The 15,019-nt window shown below is 41.3% G+C and overlaps 1 protein-coding gene across 2 annotated transcripts in view; it reads left to right on the top strand.

Moving 5' to 3' along the window:
- LOC140654702 (vesicle-associated membrane protein 2-like) overlaps positions 1 to 10,407 on the top strand; it is a 45,177-nt gene extending 34,770 nt beyond the window's left edge. The window contains exons 2-5 of one of the 2 annotated variants that reach the window (XM_072868300.1): positions 2,058 to 2,172; positions 5,772 to 5,930; positions 7,949 to 8,000; positions 10,191 to 10,407. In XM_072868300.1, the coding sequence (XP_072724401.1) occupies positions 2,058 to 2,172; positions 5,772 to 5,930; positions 7,949 to 8,000; positions 10,191 to 10,207 (343 nt within the window). In that variant the 3' untranslated portion in view covers positions 10,208 to 10,407. Of the gene's footprint in view, positions 1 to 2,057; positions 2,173 to 5,771; positions 5,931 to 6,525; positions 6,723 to 7,948; positions 8,001 to 10,190 lie in introns of those variants that run through there. The other variant, XM_072868301.1, reaches the window with a different exon arrangement.
- The last annotated feature ends 4,612 nt before the right edge of the window (positions 10,408 to 15,019 follow it).

The raw sequence follows: 15,019 nt of genomic DNA, 5'->3' as shown, positions 1-15,019 counted from the left end.
GAAATACATTGAAACCAAATTAGATGGCAGCAAGGATGCTGGAAGAGAACAAACTGGGAAGTGTCTACTTTATGCCAAATCATTTTAAGGACAGCCTGGGAGGCGCAAAAAAGATGAAAATTACTGGGCCGAAAAGGTATACGGCAGAGCACTGAACTCTTGAGTTATCACACAGATTTGACCAAGAACACCACTGCACTTATAAGCTATGCTTACTAGAGAAAACACGTGGCCAGGAAAAACACTTCTTCTCATGTGCTTCCCTTCTGCAGTCTCTGGGCTGCTAACAGTACATAGCTCAAGAGGGAGGCTGCGTTAATGTTTGTAGTAGTGAAAAGTGTGACACAATGTTTCCATAGAAAGAATTCTGCTTGTGTTGATTGGGAAGAAGCCTATTTTCTTCCTTGACTGCAAAGAAATTTCACAATTTCAATTTTAGCACTGTTGTTGTACCAGGAGCTCCCTTTGAAGTTGTTAATGCTCCAGGGATATCTTGTTTTGCATTATTTGAGTCTGATATACATTATAGTCAGATTTTGATCCTTTGTGACAACAGCATAAACTCAGAATAAAGCCTGTTGGGATCCTGGTCCATGGCCCTTCAATGGAGTAATTCCATTGCAGGTGGCAGCAGCGTCTGGTCTTTTATGTGTTTAATAGTGGCTGTGAGGTCCTCAAAGGATGAGCAATTTGTGTATGGCTTAAGTTCTTTTCTTTCAACTAAAGTTTGATAATGATGTTCTCACCCACAGTTAAAAAAAAAGAAGTGTAAGATACAGCAGCGCTCCGGGTCTGCGAACAGCCGCTCCATCACTGGGAGTCTGTGAGGGTCAGCGTTATCTGTAGGGATCTCAGCCCACAGGCGATACATCAAACTGAATTTTGCAGCCTAAGGTGCCTTTGGGGAACTAACGATAGTGCCTCTAGGCGCTTTGACAGTGTATTAATGAGGCCATAATTCCAGCAGCATTAATCAGACCCCAGGATGTAAAAGGGAATGATTCACAGAGAAACACTGTGTTCCCTCAGTCTGTCACTGTGGGAAGGCATTGGTAATGCATGAGTGGGATTTGTGATATTTTTCAGTTCACGTGCTTAGGGATTTCCTCTGCAGCTTCAGGAAGGGTTTTACTTCTTTGCAGGAAGAAGTGACAGGGGTCCCTTGAAAGGAAAGGTAAGGTTTCACCGCTTAAAGTGTGGGTGTGAAGAACGACTGGCTAAGGTTGAGGGACCCTCTTCAGGCCGGCATGGTGACTTGCCTGCACAAGCTTGTGTACTGAGACAGACTGGATCTGTTGTTGCATTTTAAGGGACTTTTGTTTTAAAGCAAGCTGGGGAAAGCCAGTGTTGATGCTTAAGAAAAGAGCTAATGTGCAGGAGATCAGGGCTCTGTTCACAGTACTGCTGCAAATATTCATCCAGCGTCTGCGGCAGATGTTCAACCTGGCCAGCTGCTCTGGTGGGGCATTTGGTGACCACCGGTGGGGTGGTTAAGCATTGCTGAATGCCTGAGATGACTAACCCCATGCTGTGTGCAATTCTCACCCCCACTTCCTCTTCAATTTCTTTCTCCTCTCCTTTTGTTTATCTTTACTTGGTTAGCTTCCAGCCAAACACCAAGGAGCAGGGGAGTGCATCATTCAGCACACTGAGGAGGAAGGCAGGGCTGCAGCCCTGGCTCCTATAGCATCAACACAAAATACCTGTAGCAAAGTCTGTTTCCTTAGTGGGACATAAGTTCTGCCCTGCTAGTCAGGCCTGTGATCAGTTTGGCCGTTGGCCTAAGTTAGGGCAGATAATCTGAATTGCTTGCTGTTTTAAAAGGCAGCAAGGGAGGGGAAGAGTTTGATATGGTCCTATCAAGAAATAGTGTGAAAACTAATTGCAGCATGGGGTGGAATAGGACACCAGGGTTGTGATCCAGGAATGGAAAATGTGGGCTGTGAGACAATGGAAAACTCCTTTTAAGAGATATGTACTTTTAACTTGTTCCAGAAAAGGGGTAGTGAACAAGTGAAGATGGTTTCAGTCACTTATGTTCTCTGGTTTTGATCTAGGTCTGCTCCAGCTCCTACACAAGGTCCCACCAGTGCTGGGGCTGCAGGGCCACCTCCTGCTACCAATGTGTCAAGCAACAAACGGCTGCAGCAGACACAAGCCCGGGTGGATGAGGTAAGTGGCTCTAGGTGATTTGTTGCTTACCACAAGGGTGCTGATGTGATTTTTTTTTTTTCTTTAAAATGCTTTCGTCCCTAGTGATCCAGCAACTCCTGCTTCTCTGAAGGCAGTGGATCTAGGAAGTGAGGTTTACCAAAGGATGGCAGGCATTTATGAGGAGGCAGATAGTACAAGGGAGATTCTGAGTACAAACATCCTTGTACCAGTTACACTTCCACAGAATAAACGTGGGCATTGGTGTCAATTCAGGAATTCATTCCAGTCAGTTAGGTTAGGAGGAAATGTCATAGCGGAACCAGCTCTTTTAAAGTGTTCCTGCGTTCCTAAAGGTTAGACGCTAATCTTACAGGCTGTTTCATAGGGACAGACCATTGGCTTCTCATAGGTAGATTCAAGCCATGAGAATTGTACAGCTGAGGGCTGTGTTCATTAGCCACAGCTCTATTGATTAATCATCACAATTTATCCCCAAAGAAAGGCACCCACACATGATGTCATAACAGCATCTTCAACAAATCCCTACTCCTTTTGTTGGTCTTGGAAGACCACGTGCCTGTTCCAGCATGGACCCTTAAATTCTTGTAGCATACAGACTACCCTGCCACCTCAGCTGTAATGCCAGTGTCCATCTAACTGCTGTGATAATGGGAGTAAGTGAGCATACCACCGCTCATGGGTGTAGTCCCTGAGCGTACTGGCGGTACAGGAGCAGCTGTAGCATCCTTGCACGCCTGCTGTGCAGATTTGTGTGCTGGGTATTAAGTATAGGGTTTTGCTAAACCCCTACAAAGACTTAAGTAACTCATTGCTTACTGTCCATGGGGAAGTGGCCAGGGCTTGTGTGATTTTTTAATGCCAATTCAATAAAAGACACATTAGAAAATATGCATGTAAATAGCTAAGGGCCTCTATTTTCAAAAGCTCCAGGTATGCTTTAAAAATAGTAGAGAAGACCTCACAACATCCAATTCAAATGCATTTCTTAAGATGAATTAAATACACCTGTCAAATTGAGCTTTGTCTTTTTGAGAACTTTTCTTTGCTGAAGATCTGAAACAGGGTCTTTCTGGCCTCCCAATTGCTGATGCTCAGAGCTGATCACTAGAATATCCTCTGGCTGCAGAAATGTCTGCAGAAATTTCTAGGCCCAGTTCTCTCATTATCACTGATTTTCACATCACACTAACTTCACAAACCCGCTTAGTGGAGTGTCTCTTGCAGTGGGGAAAGGAATATTACATTTCAGCTTTTGTCTTGGGTCAGAATAACAAAATAAACTTCTTGTCCTGAACATATAATATCATGATGGTACTGTAATTGTTTATGTTTTACAGCAAAAGTAATTGTCCCTAGAAGATGAAATAAATATTGTTATTGTCTAAAACTAGTTATTGTCTAGTTATTGTGTAAAACAAGCGATGCAGGTCAGATACATAGGGCTCTTCAAGCAGATCAATGGAGATGGCTCCAGTGAGGCTAGTGAACCCCCGCTTTGTGTTTAAGATACTCTGTATTTTGAGACTTTTCACTCAAGCCCATGCAAATTTGTCTTCTTGTGAAGCCTGATGGTGTAATTTTGGCAGGAACTCTTACCCAGTACGAGGGGACAATGAGTAGCTCTTGGATTTGAGGATTATGCAGGTGATAATCAGGGTCCACGTTTTTTTGCTTCGCGTTTGAGAGGGAGGCTGAGGTTGGTATGGAGTTTGAGTGGCTAGCACGTGGTCTGCAGATCCTTGTTTAATAGGGAAATCACAGTATAAGAACAGCCAAGGGAGAAAAACGCCACTGGGTTTTCAGTACTGTGAAGTCACTAGGGTGAAACTGGTTTATAGCACCTAAGGATCTGATCTCTTAAGCATTGCTTTGACCTTCCTACTACATCTTTCCTGGTTGTTTTTCTTTTATGTCTTGTGGGAAAGTAATCTGTAGGTGGCACCAAACACCACAGCACAGCACTACACTCTGGCTATTCTGCTCCAAGTGCTGTTTTGCACAGCACTTCAGACCCAAACCCAGAACTCAGCAACATGATCACGACTTTGCTTAAGAGAAAGTTTTTGGTCTTAGTAAAATGACTGACATTTTTAATGCTATATCAACGCTGACGTAGTATTTCAGCTATATCCATGTTGGGTTTTCCCCTCTGATTTCTCTAGGCATCCTAGAGCTTATTTTCTAAGGCTCAGATCTTGGTTTTAGTCTAGACAAACATTTATTTATCTGACAAAAATGCAGTCTCATCTGGACAATTGTTCACTGTAGTCTGGTTAAATTCAATAAATAGTTCTGGGCAAAAAAAAGGAGAGAATGGGTAGGAAATGTTACAGTATTTTGTTTCAGCATTTTCAAATAGTTTAAACTTTTCACTACGAAACATTGTACCGAGACAAAATTCAGCTAAATACTAGCTGAGAAATTAAAACAAAAGGTTTTTTAAATTGATATGAAGTTAAATACTTGGAAGGTTTTGGTTTGGAAAAGCAAGTAAGAAAATTTGGGTTGACCAAAACATTTGATTTTGTTTTAGGTTTGGTAGGCAAGTGAAACAAATCTTTTGAGTTTTGGAACAGCATTTAACCCTATGCCAGTCCTTTCAAAGATTCTTTCACTACCAGTTTCATCTCACTGTATTTAAATCATGTATTTTTAATAACTCTGGGGTTTTGCAAGTAATAGTTAAATTATATTAAATACAGACAACATGGACTTCCTCATTACAGAGTATGAGAAGTAACAGACCAGCAACAATATTCACTGCTAGAATAAGTGGACACAACTTTACTGAGATTGGTATACTGTCTAACATTTACATTAGTGATGAATTTGTACAGGTTTTCTATTTAGAGTTATTGGCTTGCTAGAAGACTATTTTCGTCTAACTCAATGTATAAAATATATGCATGAATGGGCCTTACCTATTGTGTACTGGCTGCGCACACTTTTTTCACTGAGGCTGTGCAATGAGGTGGCATGAGCTCCCTGCTACACTTCAGCCTGAATTTTCTCAGGTAAAAGTTTCTCCTCCTCCACCTTCAAGCAGGACTTCATATTATGGCTGGGAAGTAATCTTGTCTGAGAAAGATCTGCAAAATGAGTAAATTCCTTGGTCAGGAAATGCATATAGTTCCCTTTAGAGTGGCCTTTATCTACCCAATTTCTCTAGTTCAGGTAAGGAAATTATATTAAATCTATAGAGAAAATAATGGTTTGGTCTTAGTGATGACTGGACACATGTCAACCAAATTGTAGTAGAGGTACTGGTCTCCATCAGTTTTTTGTATCTATAGTGAAGTAGCTAGTTGTAGGCTAAAAGAAATCAAAAGCTTTAATGAAACTAATTATAGTATTTCATAATGTCCCTTTATTTTTTACATTTAAGGCCATCTGAGCACAGTATAGCTATGTTCATCTTGTTCTATCTCTGTTGCCATAGGCGTTGTTTTTGAGGCACTGTCCAGGTAATTGCCATCACACACCATAATGGCAAATGGCTGGTTTCAGTATGATATGCGATATTCCAGAGTGTGAACATATGGGTGACCTTCAGCTTTACTGCGTGTGGAATCTAACGTGAGGCTGTGCCTTTGCAGGTGGTAGACATCATGAGAATGAACGTGGACAAGGTGCTAGAAAGAGATCAGAAGCTATCAGAGCTTGACAACCGGGCAGATGCATTGCAAGCAGGTGCCTCACAGTTTGAAACCAGTGCAGCCAAACTGAAGAGAAAATACTGGTGGAAAAATTGCAAGGTAAGGAATATAAATTCATGTTAAGAATCACTTCACGGCAGACATTACTTGCACTTGCATTTAATGGGACTTTGCTTGCAGGATGGCATCTCTAAGTGGTCTCTTCTTGTCAAGGGCAGAAAGAGATGGCTTGCCCTCTAGGCTCCTGGATAATAATTCAAGCAGCTTTGATCTTTACCAGAACCTATTCTTTAGATAATTTCTGCATACATAAAATGTAGATACAAATTTTGATGCTTCAGTCAGTGCCTGCAGATAGGGATGGGAGAGCATTCCATGTTAATTCATGTCAGTTCCCTGTGTGAACTACAAAACCTGAACAGGTGTAGTGAATTCTAGTAGGAGAAAAGAAGCTTTTTCCTTGTGGGAGATCATCAGCCTCTTGGTCTTTCTTTAGGATGGTAAACTACCCAAAAAATACTTGCTTCCACAAACCACTGTGAGAAGTGAGGAAATGACAGTCTCTTTGCCCTCTCAAAGTGGGGCAAATGAGGATAGAGCAGGACTTTAATCAACCAGCTCTCTCCTCTGCTGTCTTCAAACTCTCATCCTTTCCCATGAGCAGAGCGAATCTCACTCTCCTTTGCTTTTTCAGGCCTCTTCCAGGATTTGTGTTTTCTGGACCCAGAAACTTCAGCTCCTCTTATTCATATAAGACCCCGTATCCTTGCTTCTTCCTACTCATGCACCACCAACACATGAACACTATGCCAAAAGTTCCGCTTCATTTCCATGTCTCTTCAGTGCCATCTTTGCTGCTGATCATTCTTGTCCACTCAAATAAAACCACCTGTTCCCAATGGAGAATCCCACACATATCTCTTATCAGTCTGTTGCCTGCTTTGTCTCTTCAGTCCACAATGCTATGAAATGTAAAGCAAGGCAAAACATTCTGAGTAAACTACGTGCACAAACACTCCAGAAATAAGTGGATCTAGGTTAGAAATTCAACTGAGCAGTTCCTCTGGGCCTCTTCTAGCTGTTGCCCAGTTGCTTTGCCTGACAGTGCAGGAAGCAGGGCTTTTGGGAGCTACAGACACAGATTTTGAGTTAGGTTCACCCATGCTGACTGCAGTCACCACAGTCACCAGACCTACGCTACACTAGACCTTCAAACCTACCCTCATTCTTCTTTCCTCGTTGCCCCTTCCTGCTTTATCCTGACAAACAGAATCCCCCTGTCCTTCCTCTGGCTCACAAACTCTGGAAGGAGGGAGAAAAATAAATAAATCTCCTGCAAGCCAATGGCTGGCTCTGTCCTGCAGACATACATTGGGAGGAATGAAGGCCTTGATTCGACATGTCCATATATGTTGTTTTTTAGGCTTTCCATTCTCACTGGGGTAATGATGGGAATTGGACTGCAGCATCTCTGGTGGCCTCGTTAGCATTCAGCAAGTCTCACGTGGGGACCTCTACCCTACACAACTTGGTGCTGCAGTGCTGGTATGGTCTGTGCACAGCTGGCTCTGATGTATCTGTTCTTGTGGGAACAGACTTCTACTTTGTGATGAGCTATTTCCAGGCTAACATGCTGAAAACCGTGTTGGCTAGCACGGGCTACCTCTCTCAACAGCACGAGTACACAAAGCCAGCACAAATAGCTGCTAGGCATTAGACATCTCCAGCTGTCTCTTCCCTGACTATGGGAACGTTGTGAAAAGTGATCACGTTACTCTGGTATAAAGTGGTACATGGCCACATGTGAATCCAGCCACTTAAATCACCTTTTTGGAAGTTTCCTTTTTCTTTATTTTACTGCTGGAAATGGACGAGGTTGGTCACTGCATCTTAGCTGATGGTCAAGCTTTGACAAGAGGCTATGTCCATTGCTGGTGGTTAGCTGTTCCTAAAATTGACACTAAATCTGGGGCCTTAACAAGTCTGTTGCAGTGAGTCTTTGCAAGAATTAAAAGTGCAAGGAATGAGCCACTAAAAGCAAAAAAACTGAGGGGTTAATGTCTTTCATGTGAAAACCTGACTTTCTCTTTTTTTTTCTCATAACTTTCTTTTTACAGATGATGATCATCCTTGGTGTAGTATGCGCAGTCATTCTCATTATAATTATAAGTGAGTAATTCATATTCTCTTTTGTTTATGATCTCAATAGCTCTGTGATGAAGTGCTGATGTATTAAAAAACAAAACAAAACAAAAAATGGCTATAAAATATTTAAACTGATTAATTTGTGAAAATCCCCTTCTAGTGTCATGCTGTTATAGTGAGAATTACTGCAAACTCTCTGGACACTTATATAGGTAGAATTTGTTGACATTTCATGTATTTTACATTGGCATGTTACATAACTTTCCCTAGGATTAAAGACTCTCCCTTTTCATGTTTATATAATTTTATATGCAGTCTCAGATATCTTTCTTTCTTTATGACCAGTGCCACAGTCCTGGTGTTTTCTAGTGAGAACAGTAATGCTTGAATTTCCTCATGCCTACCAAAAGAAGGTGAAGGCCCACAGGCAAACGGGCATCTGATGAATTTTTTAAAAGCATGTAGGTGCCTAGTTCCCACCAAATCAGCTGGAATTTGAGATGTTGGTGCTTCTGAAAATCTCTTTGCCTCTTGAATACCTAAATATTGTTAAAAGATGGCCCAAAGTCTTACTGATTTCTTGTCTCGAAAGATCATCTCATTCCACACATTTGTTATAGGAAAGATAGCGTATGAATGAATAATAGCAGTCATGCTGGTTGGGAGCCAGGGATCTTGTAATGACAGGAACTGAACATTTTATTTATGTAACCTCTGTGTTAGCAACAGCCATTATGTGACATAACTGTAATATGGCATTAACTCCTAAAAGGGAGATTTCTTGAGTTAGACAATCCAGCTAGTAACCCAGAAGAGATTCACCAGGAGGCTAGACTGTGCGTGTGAATTAATTCCCAGCTCTCAAATTACATGCCTTGTATTTGGCATGTTTCCATTTTCCTCTGTTGCTTCTGTAAAGAAGGCTTACAGAATCACCTATAAACATGACTAAATGGATTGAGATACATGTGGCAGTTTATTAGTCTTATGAATGCTGGCACCAGGGTGACCCGAATAATTCTAGGGTTTCATAACACTGATACAGCAAGAATGGGAAATGGCTAGATATTAATTAACTATATTAACTGGGTACTCAAGGCAACTGGCTTTGAGGGAAAGATGGGCCTTTGTTCTGTAGTCTAATGCAGCAACCTGGGAAGACAGATGTGCAGCCATTGAATTGATTGCTGTGTATATATGCATCATTAAGCATTATGTGTGTCTTAACAAGAAAGTAAAAAGCAGACAAGATAGCTCATAATTTCTCCTTGGAACTTAAGCCTGAAATTATGTATAAGTAATAACATTGTTTGCCCCCTGGTTTTAAATGTTGGATGCCTGTCCTGGTAAGTTTAGAAACAGAAATAGCAGGTTTGACATGGCTTAGGTTGGGTTTAGGGTATTTAATCACAAACTTGAGTGTCACATCATCAAACCCAGGTCAATGGCTCACCATAGTGAGATCTAGCGCAAGTTTGGTGAGATTTAAATGTATTTAAGCTCTGGATTTTAAATTATTTTTTCAGTCTATTTGGTCCTTCTGTAGTAGTGCCTAAAGGTCACAGCTTCAGGAAGGACCCTGTGTATTGAACTCAAGGATGTATTTATTTACAGTAGCTCTCAAGTATATGCTTAAATCCTGTTGACATCGAGTGTCTAAGTGCTGCCACGGATAAGGCCTGCATGGCTTTTCCAGTCACTGATTTGAATGGGAAGAAGATCATACCCTCCATGCAGGGCTGGCTATAGATGCAGATAAATTGGGTAGTTCCTTACAGCAACAAGCTACCATGGCTGGTGAAATGGCCCAGGCCAGGATTCCTACCAACCTGGTAGTGGGGCCCTGGAAAAGCAGGCTGGCTTCCTGCTGAAGGAAGAGTTACAACTTGTAGGACTGCAGGCGTTGCTGGAGCCTGGGGATGGCGGCTAACATCACCATCAGTCCTTCCCCTTTCTGTCTTTTGAGCTGCAGTCTCCCCTGCTTTCCACTACAGTTCCCCCTCCAAACTCCTTCTGACATGGGAGGAGCAGCCCTGTTCCAGCCAGGAAGGCATGCTGTGTGCAAGACATGCCATGCTCTTTCAGCAAAGGTGTGCTGACTGTGTTTGCCATCCTCTGACAGCACGCACTTCTGTGAGATAAAGCGCAACAGTAACTCTGTAATAACTGTTGGTTTATGGTTTTTTTTTATTTCCCTTCTGCTTCCTTTCCCAGTTTATTTCTCCACTTGAAAAAGCGAAGAAGGAAGACTTGGCACAACTTTGTTCATATCAACCAACGATATCAGTGTTCCTTTGTTGAACTCCGCTTTTTAATTCCCGGTGTCTAGGGATTTTGGCTTGTAATAACCCATAAGCATTCAGTGTGGTGTGTTTTGGAATTCTGTTGTTTCCACAAGAAACTACCAGCTAAATACTGCCAAGTAGTTCCATACACTGTCTTATCACTGTGTCTTAAAATGTGTACGCACTGACCTTCATAAACTGTAGTATATGAAAAGCATCCTAAACATCTCAGAATCAGAGAATGCAGCTATGGGGAAGCTCCTGCTTAAAGGGACACTGTCAGGTGGACTGGACCCAAACCTAAGGTTGCAGCAAGTGTTAGGGCCAAAATTCTCAATCTGAGCACCTGAAGTTGGATGGCAAAATCCACTATCAGATGTAACTTTTTGAGGTAGTGAGTATCTGCTGCTCCCATTGAAGAGAGTGGTACCTACAAGTATTCATGTAAGACATCTTATTTCAACTTAGCCAACCAAACACAGATTTTTTGAGATTAGTTTTAGTATCCAAGTCTAAAAACATTGCCTGCAGAAAATAAATAGGACTGGATTATCATCTTTTATGGATTTAAATTTTTCCTTATGAGGTGTTCTGTACAACCAGGATGGCCTCAATATGAAAGCCAGAAAGAAAACTGTTTGACAACCAAAAAAGCATTAGCTAGCACAATCTTGAAACAGCCCAGTGAAACACAAAAATTATAATACAATCATCATAAATGACCGAGATACGGGCTCTTGCTAAACACTCAAGGCACTGTTTGTCAGACTTCATGGGACTCTCTTGAATGTCAGTCCGCAATACTTACAGCCCTAACTTTGGTGATGTCTGTGGCTTCCCAGTGCAATTGTAGGAAGCTACCTCTGCACCATTTGCAGAAATGGTCCCCGCTGTGAGGACCGTTCAAAAATCAGGAAGAAGAAGGTATGGGTAAATAAGAGGGAACAGCGGAGAGAGGCCAAGAAAGGGAAGGGTGCCTAGCAAAGCTTTCCTGGAGAAGAGGAAGGCAGAGAATCACTGTTCCAAAGTGGTGGTGTTAATAGGCTTTTTAAAAATTTAATTTGTGTGTGTGTATAGTTCATAAACAATAGTGTTGTCTTTGTAAAGTGCTCAGCTGAGATATTTTTCATACTCAATTAGTTTAAGCTAACATTTGATGTAATTAAGAGAAATTATATATTGCAGTTTGAGAGAAAGTTCTTGTATGCTATTGTTGTAGGGTTTCTCACAAATGTTGAATTCCTTGTCTTTTCTTTTTTAAACACTGAATAGTTTAATCATAGTTAACCAAACTAAAAATGAATTATCAAATTTTGAGCCAGGAAGTTCTGAAAGGGTCTTTTTAGGATAACTCCATCAGAATTTCTAAGAAGAATTTGTAGAATTTTAAAAAAATATTTTTTTTTTTGGTCTGCAATTGAATTAGGGCATAGAAATGGTGATAATAGTAGTGTAAATATTCCCACTGTGGAGCATCTCTCTTGTCATGGTCTCAGATTAAAAAAACAGAGACCCAGACCTGTTCGTTGCAGTGGATGTATATACAAATTGTGCTTAAGTAGAATTTTGCAGAAAGAATAAGCAATGATCAGTTGAAAGGTTCCAGTTGCATTTTTTTCCCTATATATTATTACTTCATATTCACATGTATTGTTTCATATCATTAAGTAGTAAATGGCCACAGTCTTAATGCAACTTAACTTTCAAAGTTTCTAATATTCTACTGGACTCCCTGGTATGCCCTGTTCACTTCAGTCCTTCAGCTGAGTGAGTACATAAACAATTCTAAAATTCTCATGGGCCAGACAGAAAACTCTGCTGTCATGAAGGGCCTGACTCCATGAGGTGCCACAACTGAATGCTATGTACAATTGAGCCTTTGCTGGAAAAGGAATAAGCCATCCAACTTCAGGACCCTTTTTAAACTACTAAGATATTTGGCTAGCTGATATGAAAGAATTAATCTCCTAAGAATGAGACCCTGCCACCCATACCCATGTTGAGCATGGCTTAGTCCTCACAGGGCTTCTCTACAGGAATGCTGGAAGGACTCATTAGATAAAGATAGCTTTCACTGGAGATGGTACAATCAGTAAGGTTATATGCTGATACAGATCCTTAATGTAGATGGTGCTTTCTCCTATTAGTCAAAACTGACTACTTAGCTGATACCGCTGCAAATACATATCAAAGAGTTTTAATCCCCTAGCTACAAAGATGCAAAGTTTCCAAATGAAACTGTAATGAAACTGCTATAAGGATGCAAAGCGTACAGCCTCCTAGCTAACGTATCTCAAGAAAGTTAATAATCAAAGTGGGAGCTTTAGGGGAGAGTGGAGAAGAGAAACTGCTGGTTGTGGAATGTGTACTCATTCTCCCTCAAAACAGTAACTAATGGGGATGACTGCTAAATGTTGGTGAGAATTTGCAAGGAAGAGTTTAGTCAAGAAACCTGGCCTCTAGTGCGTTGTAAAATGTTTGTGAAGAGACAATTTCCTCCTGTGTGCTAATGAAGTATGCTAAATTAATGTGTTTAACTCTTTTAAGTTGTTTGCATGTAGTGTGCTCTTGAATGCTCAATGTTTGCTAGTTGTGCTGTGCTGGTTGGTTGCAACTGGTAAGATAAGCCATGTAACATTTCTAATTCAGCCCAGGAAGCATGAACAAGTACGTCCTTCCCTTATGCACAGACCCAGAGTCAAACTGCTCCTGCAGAGGGTTAATTCTTCTGCAGGGAGAATATGGTAATATAGGATTGTTCAGGGTCATAGATTGTGCAACACCATCACGTATACATAGACTGGTACAGAGGACAATCTATATAAACACAGTTGGAGATCTTATTTGTGTTGAAGCCAGGATTGATTGCTTTCCACTCACTGCCTCTACATTTAAAATGTCCATGCAGTTACAACTGCCTACTTGTAATAGTAAATTTCCCATGAAAAGGTTAACTTATTCTTGTTTAGTGAGCACTGATCAGAATTTCAATTACTGGATAGAATTTCAACTACTACTCTTCATCATTAACAACTGCCTAGGCTTTCACCTTGGGCTGGTAAAAAGGCACAAAAGGGCTTCCTTTTACCCACTCCCCAGCAAACCCTCAGGGGACTGCAAGGCTGATTGCTTTCTGACTGCCATCTTGGGGACTGAACTGAAGACTTCTCTGGCTGGAAGCAAGGTTTTTGATAGCTTTAGCCAGATTTAGACATTGTTTGAGAGTTGCATATTCTATCCTTATAGGAAGCACTTCCTCTCCCTCTGATTTCTGGGCTACAGCTGTACAGCTAGGATGCTGATATGCCATGATATGCCATTCAGAAACAGCATAGCTGAAATGGGATGGTTAGAAGTTTGTCTGTGCTTGTACCACAGCTGCTGTTCGGCTTGCCAATGAGTGCACATCAGCTTCTGAGGTTGAAGAATTGTTATTTTGCATCCACTATCCACAGGCTAGTAAGGTCCTGCTTGGGCATTACACTTTCTTCCTTCTAATTTAGCTCACCTTGCAATAACATAAATGTGGCTTTAAACCTAAAAATATTGTTACACAGAACTTCCAGGAGCAAGTAGTGTGGAAGACCAAACGGGGCACTTGACCTGATTTTCACTTGACAACATTATGTAACAGCACAGTCAATCCAACATAGTCCAACATAATCCCATATTACTAGAAGGAGGAGGGGAGAATCTGATAAAGATTCTGAATGTAACCTAGGGTCTGTAAAACAAGAAGTGATTTAGAAATGTAGTCAGTTTGATTTTCAAAGCTGGCACTTTAATTCTATTGGAACCTACATGAGGTTAGCCCCGGGAACAGTTCAGGCAAGTAAAATACTTGGCTTTTTTCTTTATAAGTAGTGATCTGCAATAAGTGACTTAAACACTCACAGTGACGGAAGAACAGGACAGTATTAACTGTGCAGGGAATTAATTAGAACGGCCACAATCTGCTATGTTTTAGTCTGGGTAGCAAGACCTTTTAAAATTCTCCTCTTTCTGTGTCTCATTTCTGTCACTGCTCCTCTGACAGGGCTTCACATAACTTTATGAACAAGTAGCAGCTGAGCTGAGCTGCTACTTGTCTGAATACAATGGATTTTAGCTCTTAAGAGCAAGTTCATGACTTGACATCTTTGTTAGAGCATACCTGTAAAATGGTGATGTTTGCTTCTCAGAAGTGCATCTACCATGGGAGACTCAACCTTCAGGAACTCTTAGAAGCTCAGATGTTACTCAACTCTTTTTCACGCTTTTACGGAGTGAGTTTTTCCCTATTCCATGGGAGCTTATCCACCAATCTATTATTTTTTTTTATAACAGCACCTTGATCGCACACATTGGTGCTAGACCTTCGCAAAGAAACTAGAGAGCACTTGGGTGTGATCCAGGATTTAGATCTCAACCCTGCTTCTCCTGCCCTTTAAACAGGGAAGAGGTCTAAACCAGTAGCCATATAAGGCACTGGGCTCACTCCCAAGGTACACAGTGAGTATTGGAGAAAGGCCTGGAAGAGACCAAAGTCTCTTTGGTCTGGATTCATGTCCTGACCTGAACTTTAGACCCATATCAGATTGTAACCTTTGGGCCCCCTGTGTAGTCAGAAGAGTGAGATGCTCTTCCAGCTAGTTCTTCCTCTCACCTGATTTAGGTCCCTCTTGCTAGACAAGATACATTTGAGCATGTGTTTCTTCATGCAAGAGAAAGCACAAGCACTCTCAAATTACCTTCTTTAAAAGCAAAACGAAAAAGGCT

This window comes from Ciconia boyciana, chromosome 7 (genome assembly GCF_034638445.1).
Source record: "Ciconia boyciana chromosome 7, ASM3463844v1, whole genome shotgun sequence".
Taxonomy (NCBI): Eukaryota; Metazoa; Chordata; class Aves; order Ciconiiformes; family Ciconiidae; genus Ciconia; species Ciconia boyciana.
This window is presented reverse-complemented; position numbering and strand designations above follow the sequence as displayed.